The sequence below is a fragment of the Equus caballus genome, chromosome 11, assembly GCF_041296265.1.
Source record: "Equus caballus isolate H_3958 breed thoroughbred chromosome 11, TB-T2T, whole genome shotgun sequence".
NCBI classification, from domain to species: domain Eukaryota; kingdom Metazoa; phylum Chordata; class Mammalia; order Perissodactyla; family Equidae; genus Equus; species Equus caballus.
In genome coordinates, this window is record NC_091694.1 from 58,017,303 (window position 1) to 58,035,922 (window position 18,620).

The 18,620-nt window shown below is 54.6% G+C and overlaps 1 protein-coding gene across 2 annotated transcripts in view; it reads left to right on the plus strand.

The window, feature by feature from the left end:
- LRRC75A (leucine rich repeat containing 75A) overlaps positions 1-18,402 on the plus strand; it is a 45,669-nt gene extending 27,267 nt beyond the window's left edge. Inside the window, exons 2-4 of one of the 2 annotated variants that reach the window (XM_001918387.5) lie at positions 1,673-1,801; positions 13,000-13,115; positions 16,238-18,402. In XM_001918387.5, the coding sequence (XP_001918422.3) occupies positions 1,673-1,801; positions 13,000-13,115; positions 16,238-16,778 (786 nt within the window). In that variant the 3' untranslated portion in view covers positions 16,779-18,402. The remainder of the gene's footprint in view (positions 1-1,672; positions 1,802-12,999; positions 13,116-16,237) is intronic. The other variant, XM_023653560.2, reaches the window with a different exon arrangement.
- Positions 18,403-18,620: the final 218 nt, after the last annotated feature.

Genomic DNA, 18,620 nt, shown 5'->3' on the forward strand with positions numbered 1-18,620 from the left:
GTGTCCAGCACAATGACTTGACTTACACGTATTGCAAAATGATTACCACAATAAGTTTAGTTAACATCCATCGCCTCATGTAAAAAAAATATGTTTTTTCCTTGTGATGAGAACTTCTGGGATATACTCTCTTAGCAACTTTCAAATATACCATACAGCAGTGTTAACTATAGTGAGCAGCTGTACATTCCATTCCTAAAATTCTGACACACAAGTTTAGTTTCTTCATCCGTAAATTGGGAATAATGATGCCCAGCCTACTTGCCTTAGAGGGATTTCTAAGAACTACATGAGGAAGGCCTTTTAAAAAGTTCAGGATATCCCACCGAAATGACGGAGCAAACCCCTGCTTAGGCCTCACCAATCACCCACATGTTTCCTGTCCCCAGGTCACTGGGCCCTGGCAGCTCAGACTGGGAGCCTCCCTTCTCTGGGCTGCGCTGGGGCGGCTCCGCGTGCAGCTCGTGGGCCTGCAGGGCTTAGGGGGAGGGCAGCAAAACTGGGTGGTGCCTGCTCTATCTGCCCACCCTCAGTGGCCCCTTTAGTCCTCAGGGTTGGGTGGGGGCAGTTCCCTGGGATGGGAACATCATCATTGCCTAGTCTGTGCAAGGAATCACCCTAGCACAGCCCCAACCCAAGGCCTACAGAAATTGGGCAGAGGGGTTTGAGAAAAGACGGAAGGTACACCCATGTTCTCTCACAAATAGAGGGTGTGACGCTCAGTCCAGCATTCTAGGGTAGAAGACCAGGGTTCTTGACTTCTCTAAAGCAATTAAGCTCATTTCCAGCTCCCACTGTCTTCCCTGGTAGGACATTCAAGCTTAGCTGTGTTTGGGTGGCCTGCCCTTTTCCTGGGCTTGTGTGAGAATCCTGGGAGCTTACATGGAACGTTTGGAGCAAGGCCTTGGGTCTTAATCTACACTCGTCACTGCTCTTGGCCAAGCCCATGGGGTCCCTTGCTGGTGGGCAGGGGTCTCTGCAGAGGTTCCTGGCTGGGGCTCTCAGTGTGTGGTGCCCCCCAACCCCCTGCCCCTCCACAGGCTTGGGGAACGTCCACCCCAGTCCCGCTCAGAACCCCTTGCCCCCACACTCCCTCTCCTGCCGTTAGGAGGACCCCGCTGGATATCCTTTCTTGGGGAGCCCTGGTGGGATTTTCTTCAGGGTGCCTAGCAGCTTCTCCTTTCAACTCCACAGCTCAGAAACGCCCCCAAGGCAAAGGGACATCAAGGTTGGGTCATCTGCAGAAGGAGCAATAAGCATGTCCTCAGAAGCAGTAGGAAAACAAATAAATATCAATATGTGAGCACAAAATAGGGGAATTTTACTATATACGCTGTTTCCAAATTTTGCCCCAGATGGAGAAGCAGCCACTAGCGCAGCCACCCTTGGCTTCATGCTCAGGGGAACCAGAGAGGCGACAGTTGGAGGACTGTCTTGGGAGAGGTCCATAAACTGGGAAGACTGTCTCCACAGGGGCTTGTCCTGGCCCCCTGGGGGGTGTCCTGTAGATGCTTCCTTGCAGGTTGAGAAGCCTCTTTGAAGGGGGGTCTCCTCCCTTGCCCGGGCTCTGGGGGAGACTGAGCTGCCTCTAGGGGGCTGTTCAGGGCGTACCGGGCGGGACTCAAGCGTAGGGCAGGACCGCCCTGACCTCGGGCATCCTTCACTCTTGCAGGACCTAGGCATGGAGTCGACCTCGCTGGATGATGTTCTGTACCGCTACGCCAGCTTCCGGAACCTGGTGGACCCCATCACGCACGACCTCATCATCAGCCTGGCCCGCTACATCCACTGCCCCAAGCCGGTAGGGCAGCTGTGGTCTAAGCCAGCCAGGTGTTGGGGTGTGAGGTGGGCACCTTTCTGGGCAGAGCACCTCAGTGCCAAAGAAGGGCTGGTTGATGCTGCCCAGGCCCGAGAGGACAGCCCTGATGTGCCCCCCTGTCCTGAGGCCCAGCATCCATGGCAGAGGCTGCATATTGGCACCATCAGGAGAGGTTTTGTTTGGCCCACAGAGCAGATTAAATCTAGATTTACTGCCAATATTTACAAATCAGAACATTTCACACAATCCCTCTACTGAAAAATGGGAAGCTCCAGCAACATGAAGTTCTCATTTCTATAGGGCTGGAGCTGAGTAGCCTCCCCTATTATGTGGGGCTAGGGCCACCGTGTACAGTTGTGTAGGTTGTACCCTGTGTAAAGACATGCAAACACAGAGGTGGCAGGGGTTGGGGGGATGGGAGACAGTTCAAATCCAGCCATCTCTCTGCCCACCAAGCCATGGGCACTGTGCAAGACTGTGTCCACCTAGAGGTGGACTTTTTATCTGCACAAAGATGTCATATAAGTCTAGCAGTGATCCTGCATGGTGCTCTCCAATTTGCCTCAGTCTCCACCACTCCCAGTTGTATTCCTCTTGAGGCTGTGTCATTTTACAACCACTCATTTTACTCATGCCCCCTGCCTGCCTGGCTTTGGGAGCTGAGAAGGAAAAGCCCCTGGGCCCTCCAGGCTCCACAGGCGCTGCTCAGCCCCTTCTGGACAGGAGGATCTGCCCCTCTTCTTGCTGACTCCCGGGTCCAGGCTGGCCCATGGGCCTCGCTGGGCACTAGGCTGGCTTACCCAGAGCTGCCCATGGCGAGGAAGGAGAGGGGCAGGGTGGGGCAGCCCCATACTGCAGCTTTTCTCTCTGTTTTGGTGTCTTTTCTCCAATTCTTCTGTTTCCGGCAGCTTCCAAAGGAAGTAATTCCACTGTGGCAGGGGCAGGAAGCCAGAGTAGACAGAGGAGTGAGGGAAGCCTCTGCTCTCAGAGTAGCATCTAGGATAAGAGTGAGGAGGTGGTTCCCAAGCCCACCACCTGCCTGGCCTGGGTGCAGACTTGAACATGGTCGCCCAGGGGGCTGGCACTTTGCTCTGAGGTGAGCCTCCATCTGGGGCTTCTCTCTGGCTTCTGGGCTGTCTGGTGCCAAGGCTCCGAGGTGGGGGTTCGCTGTGGAGGTCTGGGAGCCAGTCGGGGCAGGTGGGTGGTGGGATGCGGCAGAAAGCAGGGATGCCGGACTCATGTGTGCGACGGTAAGAAGCCAGTGATGAGGGTCGGTGGACTGGGAACCTCAAGGCCTGGGGAAGAGGAGCTGGCGCCAGGAGCCACGGGAAACTGGCCCCACCCTCACCTCTCATTCGGATTCTACCTGGCTCAGGCTGGGCAAGCTGAGACCAGGCCTGTAGGAGGCCCCACAGGTGGCAGACCTCTGCCTCTCCTGGAGCGTGAATTTAGTGCCCACGGGTGAGAGGGGTGATAGAGCGTAGGGCGCTCAAAGCAGCTCAGAGAAGAGAGGTTTTTTATGCCCAATCTAGAGTGGAGGAAGACGAAGTTCGGGTAGTGACGCCATCTGAGAAGGGTTACACCCTGGGCGAGAAGCTCAGGTACGGTTTGGGCCCCCGTGCTGGGCAGGATGCAGGCCGGTGCTCGGGTGCTGGCTCTGGGCTGTCTGTGCGAGGTGGGGCTCGCAGGGCTGCGGCGGGCTGCGGGAGGGGGGCCTGCTTGGGAGCACCTTGAGGCCCGCCTCCTTCCACACAGGAAAGGCCTGCAGGTGGTTAACTGCCTCTGTCGGACCCCAGGAGACAGGACAGGGCCAAGAAGGAGAGGTGGGCCGAGGGGTCCTGCCCTGCCATCTGTCCTTCGCATCTGGGTGGGGACCAGAGGGCCACATGTGGGTTGTCTCGGCTCAGGCTGCTGTAACAGATTACCACGGACCGGGTGGCTTGTAAACAACAGCAGTTGATTTCTCACAGCTCTGGAGGCTCGAAGTCTGAGAGCAGGGTGCCCGCGTGGCTGGGTTCTGGAGAGGGCCCTCCTCCTGGTTTGCAGACAGCTGCCTTCTCGTTGCGGCCTCACGTGGCAGAAAGGAAGCAAGCTAGCTTCCTTCTGGCCACTTCTTACAACCCTCATCACCTCATCTACTCCTAATCACCTCCCAAAGGCCCCACTTCCTGACACCATCACATTGAGATTGGGGTTCAACATATGAATTGAGGGGGGACATTCAGTCCACTGCATGGTGTAACTTCTCTCAGGTCACTTAATTAGCTAAACTTCATTTTCCTCAACTCTAAAGTGGGCTTAACAATACTCTTTTTTGTAGAGCTGTTTTGAGTGTTCAGTGAGATGATTTGCAAGAAGCACTAGTGTGGGCCTGTCCCAGCTGAGTGCCCTGTGCACAGAGCCAAGGTGCAGCCCAGCAGTGAGCACGGGCCACATGCCAAGCAGGGTGCCCACACCTAGCAGGTCAGTCGTGGGACATGGAGGAAAGAAAGACACAGCCCCAGGCCCCAGCCCCTGTGGGCTCAGAGTTTTGGAAAATAATGGGCTAGCCTCTGACACATATTTCCAGAGCCAGCCAGAGTGGGGTCAGCCTGCTGGAGGCCCAGGGGCCTGGCCTGTCCTCTACCCATGCCCGAGGCCATGTGGCAGGAGATGGCCTTTTGAAGGACTCTCTCAGCTGTGGTTGAGGCCGTGGTGGGAGGTCTTGGCTGTGGGGTCCCCAAGCTGGTGATAGGGGCAGCCCCCACGCCACCCCCACAGCTACCTGAGCTGGGTCAGACCTGGCCAGGACTTCCGCTCTTAGCTCTTTCATCTGAGAATTTGAGACCAGCCCAAGTGTGGGCGGTCATAGACAGAGGTGTCAAGACCATCAGCTATGAGGGGGGGGGGGGTCTCCCTCAGCTTGAGATGGGATGAAGGAAATGAGCCTTCCTGGTCCACTCTCATGGTGAAGCATCCACAAGACAAATAACCCTTCCCACTGCTATGGGATGGTTATTGGATGACCACCCCAAATGACTCCCGTCTATTCTTTCAATCTACTAAAAACCCTTTCCTGTGTTCCAGCAGGGTGTGAGCTGAGGCCCTAGAAAGGGTGGGTCTGTGCCTGCCCCAAGAAGGAGGGACTGGCACAACCCCATCCTGCCCATGACAGTGTATTGATGAACCTCAAATCTGTATCTGTAGCCTGGCTGCAAGCTCTAAAGTCACCCACCTCTTGGACATTTCCATCCAGGTGTTCCTCAACTCATCACCCCTCCCTAATCCAAAACTCATTCCTCTATTAGCACTGATCACCTGCGCCCCGGCACCCCCCAGCACATCTATTCCATCCTGTCTACACTCAGGTTCCCCACAAGCAGACGCTAAAACGAGGATGTGCATACAGTGATTGTTGAGGAGGCCTCCCAGGGGAAGCCAGGCGAGATCAGACGTGGTCCTGCGGAGGTTGGGTGGTCTCCTCCTGGTCCCTTGGGGGACTCTGTATAAGTTTCTCCGCAGGGTTGTCTCCACCCGAGGCAGAGGGGTTGGGCTTGCCAACTCCTGCACTGGTCAAGATGAAGGAACCCTGCGGGGAGGGAACTCCCAGCACTTCTGCCTCCCTGAGCTTGCCTGAGGGTGGCCGCTGCAAAGCAGGACAGGTGCTGGTTGTCCAGGCAGAAGCACATCACAGAAGAGAGGTGCACAAAATTGGGGACAGGGGATCCAAGGAGATTTGGACGGGGCACCCACGGGACAGTCAGCAAGTCCTGACAATCCTAGCTGCCTGATGTGTCCAGGCCATCTCCATGGCCTCCTAGGTCCGGCCACATCCTCCTCTGCCAGGGCTACTCACTGGACCCCCTCCTGCCTCCCTGCCCTCTATGCTCCGGGAGCAGCCAGAGAGCAACCTGCAAAGGTAAACTGGATCATTTGTGTCCCTTGATGAAAAACCTTCCACGAGGTGTTGAGTTGTAGTTTAACTAAAATCCAAACTCTTCGGGCCGGCCCAGTGGCGCAGCGGTTAAGTACGCACGTTCCACTTTGGCGGCCTCGGGTTCACCAGTTTGGATCCCGTATGTGGACATGGCACCACTTGACAAGCCATGCTGTGGTAGGCATCCCACATATAAAGCAGAGGAAGATGGGCACGGATGTTAGCTCAGGGCCAGTCTTCCTCAGCAAAAAGAGGAGGATTGGCAGCAGATGTTAGCTCAGGGCTAATCTCCCTCAAAAAAAAAAAATCGAAACTCCTTATCTGGCCCTGCCTGAATCTCCCATCTCATCTCATCTCTCCCGCTCTCCACACTGCTCACTCCGCTGCAGCCACAGGGGCATCCTCTCTGTTCCTGGAGCATCCAGATCCTCCCCTACCTTGGGGACTTTGCTGCCACCTCTGACTGCACCTGGCTCCTGTCTGAGCTTCCCTCTCCTTTGAGACTCAGCCGAAGGTCGCCTTTCCGTGGCCTTCTTTGACCAGCCTGCCTCACCTGGGTCTCCCATAAGCCTCTGTCTTGTGCCCTGTTTATTTCTTCATTTCAAGTACTCATCTCTGAAATTATCTCGCTTATTTATTTGTTGGCTAACTTACAGTCTGCTTTCCCCACTAGAATGTAAACCCCAAAGGCACAAAGATGGCGTCTGTCTTGTTCACTGTCACATCCTGCCCCAGGCAGGGGAAGCAGGCGACGCTGTCCATTGTGACTTTTTAAGAGAGCTTAATAAGGGCCTATTTCCAGAGTCATGAGCAGAATTAAGGAAACGAACAGGGGACATTGAGACACCCAAACACTAGCTGCAGCAGGAAGTTGTTACTACAGCAGGGGCCGCGGGCGGAAGCTGTGTTGCTGGAGCCAGGAAGAGACTGCCTCTTCCGGAACTGAGTTGTGTTTTTTATTGCTGCATAACAAATTACCCCCAAATTTAGTGGCTTAAAACAACAGACGTTTATCGTTGTGCGGTCCCTGTAGGTCAGAAATTCTGGAGCAGCTTAGCTAAGTAGTTCCAGCTTAGGGTCTCTCAAGACATTGGCCAAGGCTGCAAGGATCTGAAGGCTTGACAGAGGTTGGCAGGCCCACTTCCAGGATGGCACATTCCATGGTTGTTGGCAGGAGGCCTCAGTTCCTTGCCACGCGGGACTCTCCAAAGGACTCGTATCACGGCAGCTGGCTCATCCCAGAGCAGGCAATCCAAGAGAGAGCAAGGCATAAGCCACAGTATCTTTTATGACCTAGCCTCAGAAGTCACATACCACTACTGCCATATCCTGTTGATCTCCCAGATTAGCCCTGATACAGTGTGGAAGGAGACTACACAAGGGCACAGGTACCAAGTGGCCAGGATCAGTGGGGCCATCTTGGAGGGTGGCTACCCCACAAGCTGAAGCAGGGAAGGAATGAGAATAAACCCCTCGACTTTTCTCTCCTCCTGCCCTCTGATCCCACTCCAGTTGCTCCCATTGGTTGAACCCATCTGGAAGCCAGTGGCAAGAGGGCTGGGTGATACTGTATGTAGAGGTCAGCCTTCCAAAGACAGAGAAGAGCAGAGAATGGACTAGAAGAGAGGGATTAAACAGAAAACCCAGCACAGTCTCAGTATCCGGGGCAGCACCCAGCTCGTAGTAAGCAGGGTAGTCAATACTTGATGAAGGAATGAACGAGGGAAGCCTGTGGGTGCAGAGCAGTGGAGGGCCGTGCTAACTTGGGTCCTGGGGGCAGCATACAAAGGTGTCTGGAGAAGTGAAGATGGCAGGTGGGCGTCGCCATCTGACAGTTGAGAGATGGGGTAGTGTTGGGGGCTGGGGGGCAGCGGTACTGAGACCCCTCCTGGAGGGGCCTGTAGGTCTGCCTCGAGCATCTTCCCTGACAGTGAGAGTCCGTCAGACAGATTCTTCTCCAGGGCCTCCAGTCAGCGGCACTGGGCAGGTCCAGAGAGGCTGCTGCTTGGACCCGCGCTCTGCTCTGCGGTGCCGAGTCACCCTTGACTTGCGCCATGCCTCCCTCCTTCCTTCCTTTTTCTTTTTCCACAGGTGGGAGGAAGAGCTGCAGAGAGTTGATTCCACAAACTGCCTTTGAGCCTCTGGTGTGGGTTAGGACTCTGATGCAGGTAACAGAAGCCCCCTCGGGCTGCCTCAAGCCAGGAAGAGAATTTATCTTCCGGTACTGAGGGGTCTTGTGGGGACCAAAGGCAGCTCAGCTTGAGGCGCTAGAACCACAGATGAAACAAGGTGCAGACATCTCTCCCTCTCTCCTCTCTCCTCCCCACTGCTTCACTCTCCATTCCGTTTTTCCCATGCCACAGGACAGGAAATGGGGCTGCCTGTGGCTCCCCAGTTTACTTGTCAGGGTTCATCCGGGGGAGGAGTAGGGATGTGTCTCCGTCTCAGGTCTGGATTCCCGGGAAAGGGCCAATTGGCTGCACTCTGGCAGTGCCCGTGGGGTCTGGCGCTCAACAGGACTGCTGGGCCACAGCGCTTTGAGAAGAAAGTCCCCAGAGGAGAGGGGCCAGCAGACCATGCAAGCGCTGGGTGCAGGGCACACGTAATGTCCAGTGCCTGTTGTCGAAGCTTCCAGCCAGGCTTGCACAAAGGGCACCTGGCTGCTGTGTGCCTGAGAGGCAGCTGTTTCTCGACGCTGAAACGGCACAGAAGCAACACTGCCTACTCCTTTGCCTCCTTTCCCCACCTTCTCTTCTTACTCCTCCCCTCTGGGCCAGTCCTGCTTAGTCCTGTTTTCCACAGGAGGAATATCTGCAGAGGGCTTCAAAAAGTGACGGAGTTGGGAAAAAATTAGATGGACTTGCTTACGGCTATTCTGGTTGCAAAGGACAGAAACACCTTGAACTAACCTAAGGGAAAGATCTGTCACCAGGAGGGCAGAGCAGAGCACAGGGCGGGATGGAATGTTAGGAGTGCCAGCCTCGGAGCCCATGGCTGAGGTTTGGATTCTGATTCCTTCTTACGTAAGTTGTGTGGCTTGCTAGTCTATTCAACTTCTTTATGCCTCATTTCCCTCGTCTGTAAAGTGGGGATGACAGTAGGGTCTGTTTCGTAGGATCTTTGTGAGTTACAGGATGAGTTAGTGCATGCAATGCACAGGCACGATGCCTGTGTACAGGAGATGCACAGTAAATGTGAGCTGTTATTAACTTAGTCCAGACACGCAGAGGGAGCTCTCACTCCTGGGAGGACGTTAGCTCACGTTTAGTCTCAAGTCAGCTCTGATAGGTGACCATATCTGTTGTCACTGTTTGGCAGGCTCAATCCCACTCCACGGTGGGGAGCAGCAGTGCTGGGTCAGCCCTGCGCCTCTCCCTGCGCACGGCTGCCCCCTTGTGGCCAGCACACTGCTTTGCTGCCTCTTTTCCTCTGTTTCTTCCTTTAAGGCCCAGCCACCCAGGCCTGGAAGGTGGAGGGAGAGTCCCTGGCCCTGATTTTGGAAACCCTAGGAAGTGGCTGGAGGAGGAGCCGAAGCTGAGGAGCTCAGCTGTCAGCTTTGGAGCTGGTGCTGTGGGAGACTGGCATCGTTCTGCCCCGAGGGGCTCCCAGGAGTGATGGTGGGCAGACCACCGGATCCCACCCTCTGGTCCTTATCTTTAAGGAATGTCCACCTTGGCAGCACAGGGGAATCACCTGGGGGGGGAGGCTTTTAAAAATCCCTGTGCCCGAGCTTCCCACCCATTGCTGGGGGTGGCCCAGGCAGCAGTGTTTGTTGCTGTTTGGGTTTTTTTAAGATTTTATTTTTTTCCTTTTTCTCCCCAAAGCTCCCCAGTACATAGTTGTATATTCTTCGTTGTAGGTCCTTCTAGTTGTGGCATGTGGGACGCCGCCTCAGCGTGGCCTGACGAGCCGTGCCATATCCACGCCCAGGATTTGAACCAACGAAACACTGGGCCGCCTGCAGCAGAGTGGGCGAACTTAACCACTCGGCCATGGGGCCTGCCCCAGGCAGCAGTGTTTTTTAAAGCTCCCCGTGATTCCAGTGTGCAGGAGTCCCAGTTGGAGAGCGGCCACTCTCCATGGGCCAGTCTCCCTTTGGCCTCCAAAGTTGGCCTTCACCCCAGCCCCCACCGTGACTGCCTCTCGCTGCGCCTGTGCTGGCCAAGCCCTCCTCATTGGAGTCTCACTGACCCCCTTTCCCTTGGTGCCCATGGCTCCGCTCACTCCTGCTTCTCTGACTGTGCCTTCTCCATCCCTTCCTGTCTGGTATGTCCTCCCTCCGCCCCTGTGATGTTGCAGCTGTTCCCGTTGCCTTCCTCCTCAGCTCATTCCCCACTCAGACCAGGGGGTTGAATCAGATGCTGATGAATGTGTCCAGCTCGGACCTGTCTTAGACCCCAGCCCCATAAATCCAATTGCATCTCCCAGCTGGAGATCCCATAGGCCCCTCAAACTTCACATGGCCCCAAATGAGCTGGTCATTCCCCTGTCCTACCTTTTCATTGCCTTCTCCTCTGGAGCCCCTTGCCTTCTGCTCAAGGCAACCCCAAGGTCCCAAGCTCAAAGCCCAAAGCCCTCCTTCTCACCCCCTCCCTGCCCACACCTTCTCATTCTGTGCACTGTAGTCGAGTGTGGGGAGCTGCATCACTTTCAGCCCTTTCCATGGGCCTGACCCTGGGTCACTCTCTCTGCCTCCAGTCCCTCCTTTCTCCATCTCCTAGTCAGAGGGACAGTCCCCAAATGCAAATGTGATCCTGTTCTTCCCCCTCCAGCAACTCCCCTGCAGCCCCCATGATTGGGCCCCTGCCTGGTTCACCACCTGCTTCCCATCAGGTACCCCCACATGACTAGGCGAGCAAGAAACTAAGTCCAGGAATCAGAATATGTCGACTCCAGGTGTTGCAGATGCAATTGCCTGGACTGACAGGTGACATTCACTTCTCTCTAGACAGGCTTAGGCAATAGGAAGATGAGGTTCGTGGAGAACTAGAGACCAGAGGTTTCATCTAAACCGATTCTACTCAGTCCTGGGCCTTCCTGTGTCTCCTGGACCCCTGCTCAGATGCTTCACGTCTTCAGTCACTCACCTTCCCTCTTCCTACCTCCTCTCATCTCCCTCACTCAGTCTCCTACTCTTGCCTTTCCACCAACCCTAGCCCCTGGCCGTCTGAGCCTCAGTTTCCTGCTCTCTAAAGTCGGGGGAAGGAAAGCATTGCTTGCTCTAGGGGGCTGTGGGATTCCGTAAAGTCCTAGCATAATGTTTGCGTGCAGTGATCCAGGTGACAGATAATAGTGACTTGGACCAAAGTGGTAGCCGTGGAGGTGGTGAGAAGTGGTCAGGCCCCAGACTGTCATCTGCCCCCATGCCTGTAACACCCCCCGTACCCTAAGCCCTTGCACAGATTGTTTTCTCCTCACTCAGGGATGCCTCATGTTTCATTTCTCCATCCAAAAACTCACTAACTCATCAGCTCCTAAAAGCCCAGCTCCAGTCAGAGCCTGGGCGGAAGCAATCTTCCCTCTGCCCTGCCGGAGATCCGCCTGTTTGCGCTGCTCTTACAATACTGCACAGTATGTATTTAGTGAGCATGCCTTACTGCGTGCTGTGCTTCCCAAGAGTAACACTTAATCTTCACAACATGCCCTGTGGACCTTGGTACTGTTATCTCTGCACACACAAGGGCTGGAGGCAGAGGAGTCAAGTGACTTGCCCAAGGTCATATAGAAGGTGACATATCAAGGATTTAAATTCACAGAGTTTGGTTCCAAGTTCATGCTCTTAACTGCTCAGCATGCTGCTTCTCCACTAGCAGAGTGGTGGTGACGATGAGGATAATAATCGAGCTGGCCTTTACTGAGTGCTCAGTGTGCCAGACACTGCTGAGTGCTGGATGTGGGTGATGGCTGAACCTCATCACGTCTGCGTTGCTATCTGCATGTGGCTTTGCATCTGAGCCCGGCACTTGCTGGCCCTTGGCCTTTGGCACTGGACCATCTGGCGGGAGCACACCCTCTTGGCCACTCACTCGCCCAGGGCTCATGACTGTTGAACTGACTCCCCTTGGGGTGGAGTTGGAGTCTCTCTAGTCACCCTCTGCTGCACCCTTTAGCCCAGTGTATTAGTTTGCTAGGGCTGCGCTAATGAAATCACCACTTAAACAACAGTTTAAGTTTCCTCACGGTTCTGGAGGCTGGGAGTCCAAGATCGAGTGTTGGTTTCTTCTGAAGCCTCTCCTTGGCTTGTAGTTGGCTGTCTTCTGTGTCCTCATGTGGTCTTTCCTGTACATGTCTGTGTCCTAATCTCTCCTCATGAGGACCCATATTGGATTAGGGCCCACCCCAAAGACCTCATTGTACCTGAATTACTCTTCAGAGGCCCTATCTCCAAATAGTCACATCCTGAGGTATTGGGGATTGGGACTTAAAAATTTTGGGGGGACACAATTCAAATGTATCCAGGGTCTCAAACTCAAATGCTGATGGGCCAGACAAGTAACATAGATGAATGAATTGGGCTGGGAAAGACTTTGGCCCCCTCATTCTTTTATTTTCCCACTTTTTTTTTTTTTGAGTAAGATTAGCCCTGAGCTAACATCTATTCCCATCTTCCTCTACTTGGTATGTAAGACGCCTGCCACAGCATGGCTTGATGAGCAGTGTGTAGGTCTCTGCCTGGGATCTGAACCAGCGACCCCTGGGCCCCCAAAGCCGAATGCACAAACTCAACCACTGTGCCCCCTGGTTGGCCCCTATTTTCCCACTTTTGACATAGGAAAGAGACATGGTAAAAATATTTCACTGAAGGATAAGAGCAAGAACATCTGTTCATGGCTGAATCCGCAGCTCCTAGAACAAGCGCCTGGTGCCTCGTAGTGCTCAGCAGATACTCACTGAGTGAGGGCATGAGCAGAATGGCCCTGGACAGTGGGGAGTGGCAGGGAGCATGGTGAATTTTGGCTAAGTGGTCAGCTGGCATTCAGCTTCAGTCAATTGTTGTGAGATCGCCTGGAGTCAAATTTTCATATGAACTTCAATTTTTCAATGATAGCAGCTAATTCACAGAAACAAAAACCATGGTGCAGATCAGTTTGCAACCACTGCTGTCTGCTAAGCGTGCCCACCTTGAGCCAGCAAAGCAGGCCTCCCCCAGCTCTGCCTGGGGCACATGCTCTTCCCGCAGAGACAGGAAGCTGGAGGTGGGGGCCTGGGCTCCTCTGCGTGCTCCGGAGACTCAGGGACCTGATGCCTGTGGTTGCCTCTGCAGGAAGGCGACGCGCTGGGCGCCATGGAGAAGCTGTGCCGGCAGCTGACATACCGCCTCAGCCCCCACTCCCAGTGGAGGCGGCACCGGGGGCTGGTAAAGAGGAAGCCACAGGCCTGGTGAGTCGCAGTCTCCTGAGGTGGGTCTGCTCTGGCCTGCCAGCCTCCTTCTGCAAGGGCGGCCCAAAGAAAGTTTATTCCAGGCTGGGCGTGTGGTGCACAGCACCCCCACCCAGGGCAGGGGGTGAAGGAAAGAGCTGGAACCAGAGGGTTGTCTTGGAAGGCTGCCTGAAGGTGAGAAGGAAGGAGAATTCAAGGGCAGGGCAGGCAGCCAGGAGGGCATTCCAGGTGGGCATGAGCCATGGGAGGAGCCCGAGGCAGGGCTGTGGTCTGAGTTGAGAACTGGAGAGTGTGGGCCCATTCAGACAGGCCATGAAGAGTTTCTAATTCCTGGTGTGCTGAATGTGAGCACTCCCCTTGAACCCCCCAGTCCTCCTCTATGTCCCCTAGGGGGACCCACACCCCAGCTATGTCCCTGGCCCATGCTGCAGTGAGGACCCTCAGGGCTGCCTGAAGATTGGGGGGTTGGGGGCAGACGGGACACAGAACCTGTGGGCGGAGACAATACCCTAGGAAGCCAGTGGAGGGAGCCTGGAAGGAGGGCTCTCTGGAGGAGGATGGGCCCCGCCTTTCTTACAAATGCCCAAGGGGCCGAGTGGCTCTTTCTGAAAGGCTGGCGGGGTCTCGATGCTGCTGTGGCTCCTCCTTCCAGGTGCTGCAGGCTGGGGAGAGGAAGGACTGCCCTCCCTCCAGGTGTCAGGAGCAAGCTCTAGTTCCCCTTTCCATTCTGGACATGCTCCCCCCTTCCCCCCCCCCCCACCCCGTCCCCCAGCCAGGGAGGAGATAGTCCCTGGGGAGGCTTTCCCAGGTGGAGGAAGACTGTGAGGCTCTCACAGGGCTAGCCAAAGAATGGGGCGCCACTGGGCTGAGGGCAGCAGCCATATATGGGGACAGAGCAGGACAGGCGGGCCGTGGAACCTGGAATTCCCGGAGACTGCATGAGCTAGTTCTTCAGGATTGAAAAGCTGAAGATCTGAGTTCTGCTGGACTCTAGGGCCTCCCTTTCTCTCTCCCCAACACACACACCGGCAGGCACACGCTCAGTCTACCCTTCACTCAGAAGCCTCACCCCCTCAGGTGGCTTCCCATTACACTTGAATGAAATCCAAACAGAGCCCTGTATGATGGGCCCTCAGCACCGCTGGTCTCTCCTCGCCCAGCCACACAGCCTTCCTGCTGGTTCAGACACACCAGCTCTTTCCAGCCTCATAGCCTTTGCACTTGCCCCCCGCTCTGCTGGAACTTTTGCCGTATTTTTCCAACAGCCTACTTTTTCTTCAAGTGTCAACTCAAATGTTATATCCTCAGAGCCGCCTTCCCTGAGCTGCCATGCCCCCACGTTCCTCCCTCACTTCACTCTCTCACTTGTTTGCTATCTCCTCTCTGGTAGAATGAAAACAGGGATCTTGTCCATTTTCGCCACTGTGCCCCCAGTGCTTGGAAGCGCCTGGCACACAAACACTGTTGAAGGGCTGAATGAGGTAGGGGATATTACTGTTGCCATTTGACTGGCCATGATCACCTAGCTGGTTAAGTGGCGGGGTTGGATTCAAAGCCTAGGTTCAGGCTGTTACCTACCTCACTACCTATTTCCGAGGTATAACAGGTCCGCTTTATTAGTGACTTTGATAAGAATAACAGCCAACACTTAAATCACACTGAACAAGTGCCAGCCAGCGTTCCAGACACTTAGATGTCATGCCTTGAGAGCTTTACCTTCAAACTCCTTGGGCTTGGCCCCCAGCCAGAGGCGAGAGGTGCAAACTGTGGGCAGCCTTCCAGCTTCAGGAGATCCCAAGGATAGGGACTTATCTCGTTTTGCCAAGAGGAAGTCCAAGCTGTGCTCTTCGGGCTGCTGTTAATGTACGCTGCTGGAGCAGGCTGAGGCCCCTCTACTTTCCTCTCTCCTTCCCACGACTGGGGCCTTAAAGCTGGCCTGGGGTACCTGGAAATGGGGAGCTTTGGCCCCAGAGCAAGGAGCAGGGGAAGAAAGAAGAGCATGGGGTGGAGATGGCAGGGAGTGGAAGGGGGTGGACAGCACTCAGCCTCCAGGAGTCAGCAGCTCCCACCAGAATCAGAAGCCCTGCGCCTCCCCTGCCTGCTGTCCCGCGGGCTCTCCGTAGGGACCCCCAGCTGGTGGGGAAGATGGTCTTGAAAGAGGGGCCTCAGAGATTTTGTGCCACTCTTGGGGAAGCAAGAAGCTCAGCCCAAGTGACTGATAATGACAGCAGCAAATAATGATTCCTCACTCACCTATACAAGGCACTGTTCTAAATGCCTTAACTTTCACATAACCACCTTGTGGTACTCAATTAGCTCCATTTTTCAGATAAGTGAGCCACAGAAAGGTTAAGGACTAACTAAAGGTCACGTGAGTAGGAAGAGGAGGAGTTAAGATACAAACCCAGACATTGTGGCCCCATGTACCCTTAGTCACTGCAGAAACACTTGGGTCTTTCCCCTGTGGGTCCTCAGGCTCTGGCCAGCTGGGTCCAGCCAGGCTGAGATGAGGTAATGCCAGGGAACCAGAGGTCTCTGGTTTCTCCCATCCCTGGAGTCACAATGTCACCAGGCCAGGTACACCAGGCCCAAGAAAGTGGGCTCTTGGGCACTCGCAGGAAAGAATTCATGCGACAGCCACAGAATAAAGTACCAAACAGTTTTATTAAGCAAGACTTAGGTAAGGGAAAGGGCCAGGATAGAGAGAGCCTGGGCTGTCTCGAAAAGCAGAGCAGCCTCAAGCTGGGTCAAAGGGGATTCTTTAAGGGGCTCTGGATGAGGGAAGTGGTCACTGCGGCAGGGGATTGGACCTCGGGATGCGTGATCAGTTGGCTGACTGGCTCTGGAGCTGTATGTTCAGTTTGTGGTCCCTCTGCTGAGTGGTTTGCAGCAGGCATGGACGGGCTGGTGACCTGCTCCATGTCACAGGATGTATGGCCAACTATAGGCAGATACTTCCTGTGTATGCAGATTTGTTTAACCTAGGGCCCCCACCTAGCCCACCAAGATGCCTATCTCAGCAAGGCCGAGCAGAGGCCGGCTCTTGGGTGGTGGTCACTGCTGCCTGTGGGGAAAAGGCTTGCTCCACTTGCTTGAACCTTGCTTATCCCTTCTCCATTCAGCCTCAAGGCTATCCTGGCCGGGAGCCCTCCAGACAACACAGTGGACCTGTCAGGCATCCCACTGACCTCCCGAGACCTGGAGCGGGTGACCAGCTACCTGCAGCGCTGTGGGGAGCAGGTGGATAGCGTGGAACTGGGCTTCACAGGCCTAACGGACGACATGGTCTTGCAGCTGCTGCCAGCACTCAGCACACTGCCGCGCCTCACTACACTAGCGCTCAATGGCAACCGGTTGACCCGGGCCCTGCTGCGTGACCTCACTGACACCCTTAAGGACCCCAGCAAATTCCCCAGTGTCACGTGGATCGACCTGGGCAACAATGTGGACATCTTCTCATTGCCCCAGCCCTTCCTCCTCAGCCTGCGCAAGCGGTCCCCGAAGCAGGGCCACCTACCCACCATCCTAGAGCTGGGGGAGGGCCCAGGCTGTGGGGAGGAGGGCCGGGATGGCACAGAGGGCCAAGAGGACCCTGGAGGGGGCTCTCTGGCCCCTGCCAAAGACTATGAGGACAGGGAGACTGTAGGCGCAGCTCAGACATGATACATAAGTGGGGGACCTCACCTGAGAGCCCCTGTGGGGTAGGATGGGTGAAGCAGGCTAGGGGTTCCTACCATGGGGCTCAGGCTACCACTACCACCCAGAATTGGCCTGGGCAGCCCCACCCATGGGAAGCCAGACTGTAGCATCTGGGAAAGGAGGACTGTAGTATTTCTCTTTGGTCCTCTCCATCTCCCTTGTCAACCCCATTATCTGCCTTTTGGCTCCTGAGAGATCATCCCTGGCTCAAGAGGCCCTCAGCCTCCCCAGACTTGTGGGCAGTGTACAGTTTGGAGATGCTGGAAGCTTGAGGAAATGTGAATGCTAAGAGCTTTCCCCCAGAAAAGGTGTAGTTCAGGCCCTACAACCACCCCAGGATTTCCAAATTCTGCATTCCATTTCTTCTATTCAGAGCAGCAAACTTTAGCCAGATGCTAAATCTGCCCCTGCTCCAGGCAGGTTTTCCAACCTTAACCCTAACTCCTGGCTGAAGGTTGGAGTAGGGGACTGGCTGCCAGAGACCCCAGGAGCCTATTCCCCATCAGGACTGAAGGCTATCTACCTCCTCCTTGTGGAGCCCCAAGCCGTTTGCAACCCATTTCCCAGCCTCAGCTTTCATTTGAGGCCCAGCCCTCAACCTGATTCCAGGAGCCTGCCCAAGGGACCAGCCACCCATATACCCTTTAATATCTAGAGCATCCTAGGGTGCCTACACACAGGCACACGCGTAAAGTCCCACACCATCCCCCACAAACACTACCAGGCCTTCACGAGGGTTCCAGTATTGCTATAGTGCAGACCGGAGTGAAACTTGCTTCCCTTTTTAGGACCCTTTTCCCAGAAAAGTTCTTCTCATGGAGTCCCGTAAGTAATCCTTTGTATTCTGAGCACATTTCCAAAAACCTACTATGGTAGACATACAAACCCAGGACCATGGAGATGAAGAGAGCATTTCTCCCAACTCTTGGCAGACCTTGTGCCTCCAAGTGAGACTGCTGGGAGAAAGGGATGTAAACTGGGGGTTCCCAAAGGAGTAAGCAAGTTTTCACCCTTCCTTCCCCTTGCCCAAGGCCTACCAATTACAAAAAACAAAATCCCTTCCAGCCACAGTAAACCCTAGGCCCAAATATCCTAGACTCAAGTACAGACAGCAAGTCCAGGGAGACTGGAAACCAATCTTTCTTGAGGTAGAGAAAATTGGCCTGGGTGCCCAAAGCCAGTGTACCAGACCCCTCGGGCAAACAGCAGATGGCTAGAGAAGGGCACACAGCGTGACAGACCTCTAGTCTCATGCCAGGTAAGTGGGATCCCAACCCAACGAGGCAGCAAAGTGGGGATTAGGTGAAGAGCCACACTATGGGACCTTGGCTGCTACTGCCAGAGGGTTTGGCTGGGCAGGTGTGGCACTTCAGGAAGTAGAGAAAGGCCATGTGAAGGGACAGAGACTGGAATCAAGTATGTGGATGCCTTACATGCTTTGGAATGCCCTCAAAGTCTAAAGGTGTTACAGAGGGAGAACAGCTTAGACTGACCAGAGGGAAGCTGGCAAGTACTAATACTCGGACTGTTAGTATCTGACAGTAGTCAAATTTAACTTTTTCTTCAAATACACGTTTTTAAGAACCAATATCAAAGACCATCCTTTATTACAGTATTAGTTTATAGTAATTGCATGGAAATATTAATTTCAGGAAGAAGTTCCCAGCTTAAGAATTCAGACCCTCACCCAACATAATTTATACAGTATTCAAAAACATAGAAGCTCCTTCTGTGCAAGGGACAATACTAGAAAACTCATGAACTTAACACCAAAAGCGCCTATCGTAGAAAAAGGTTGCTGAATAC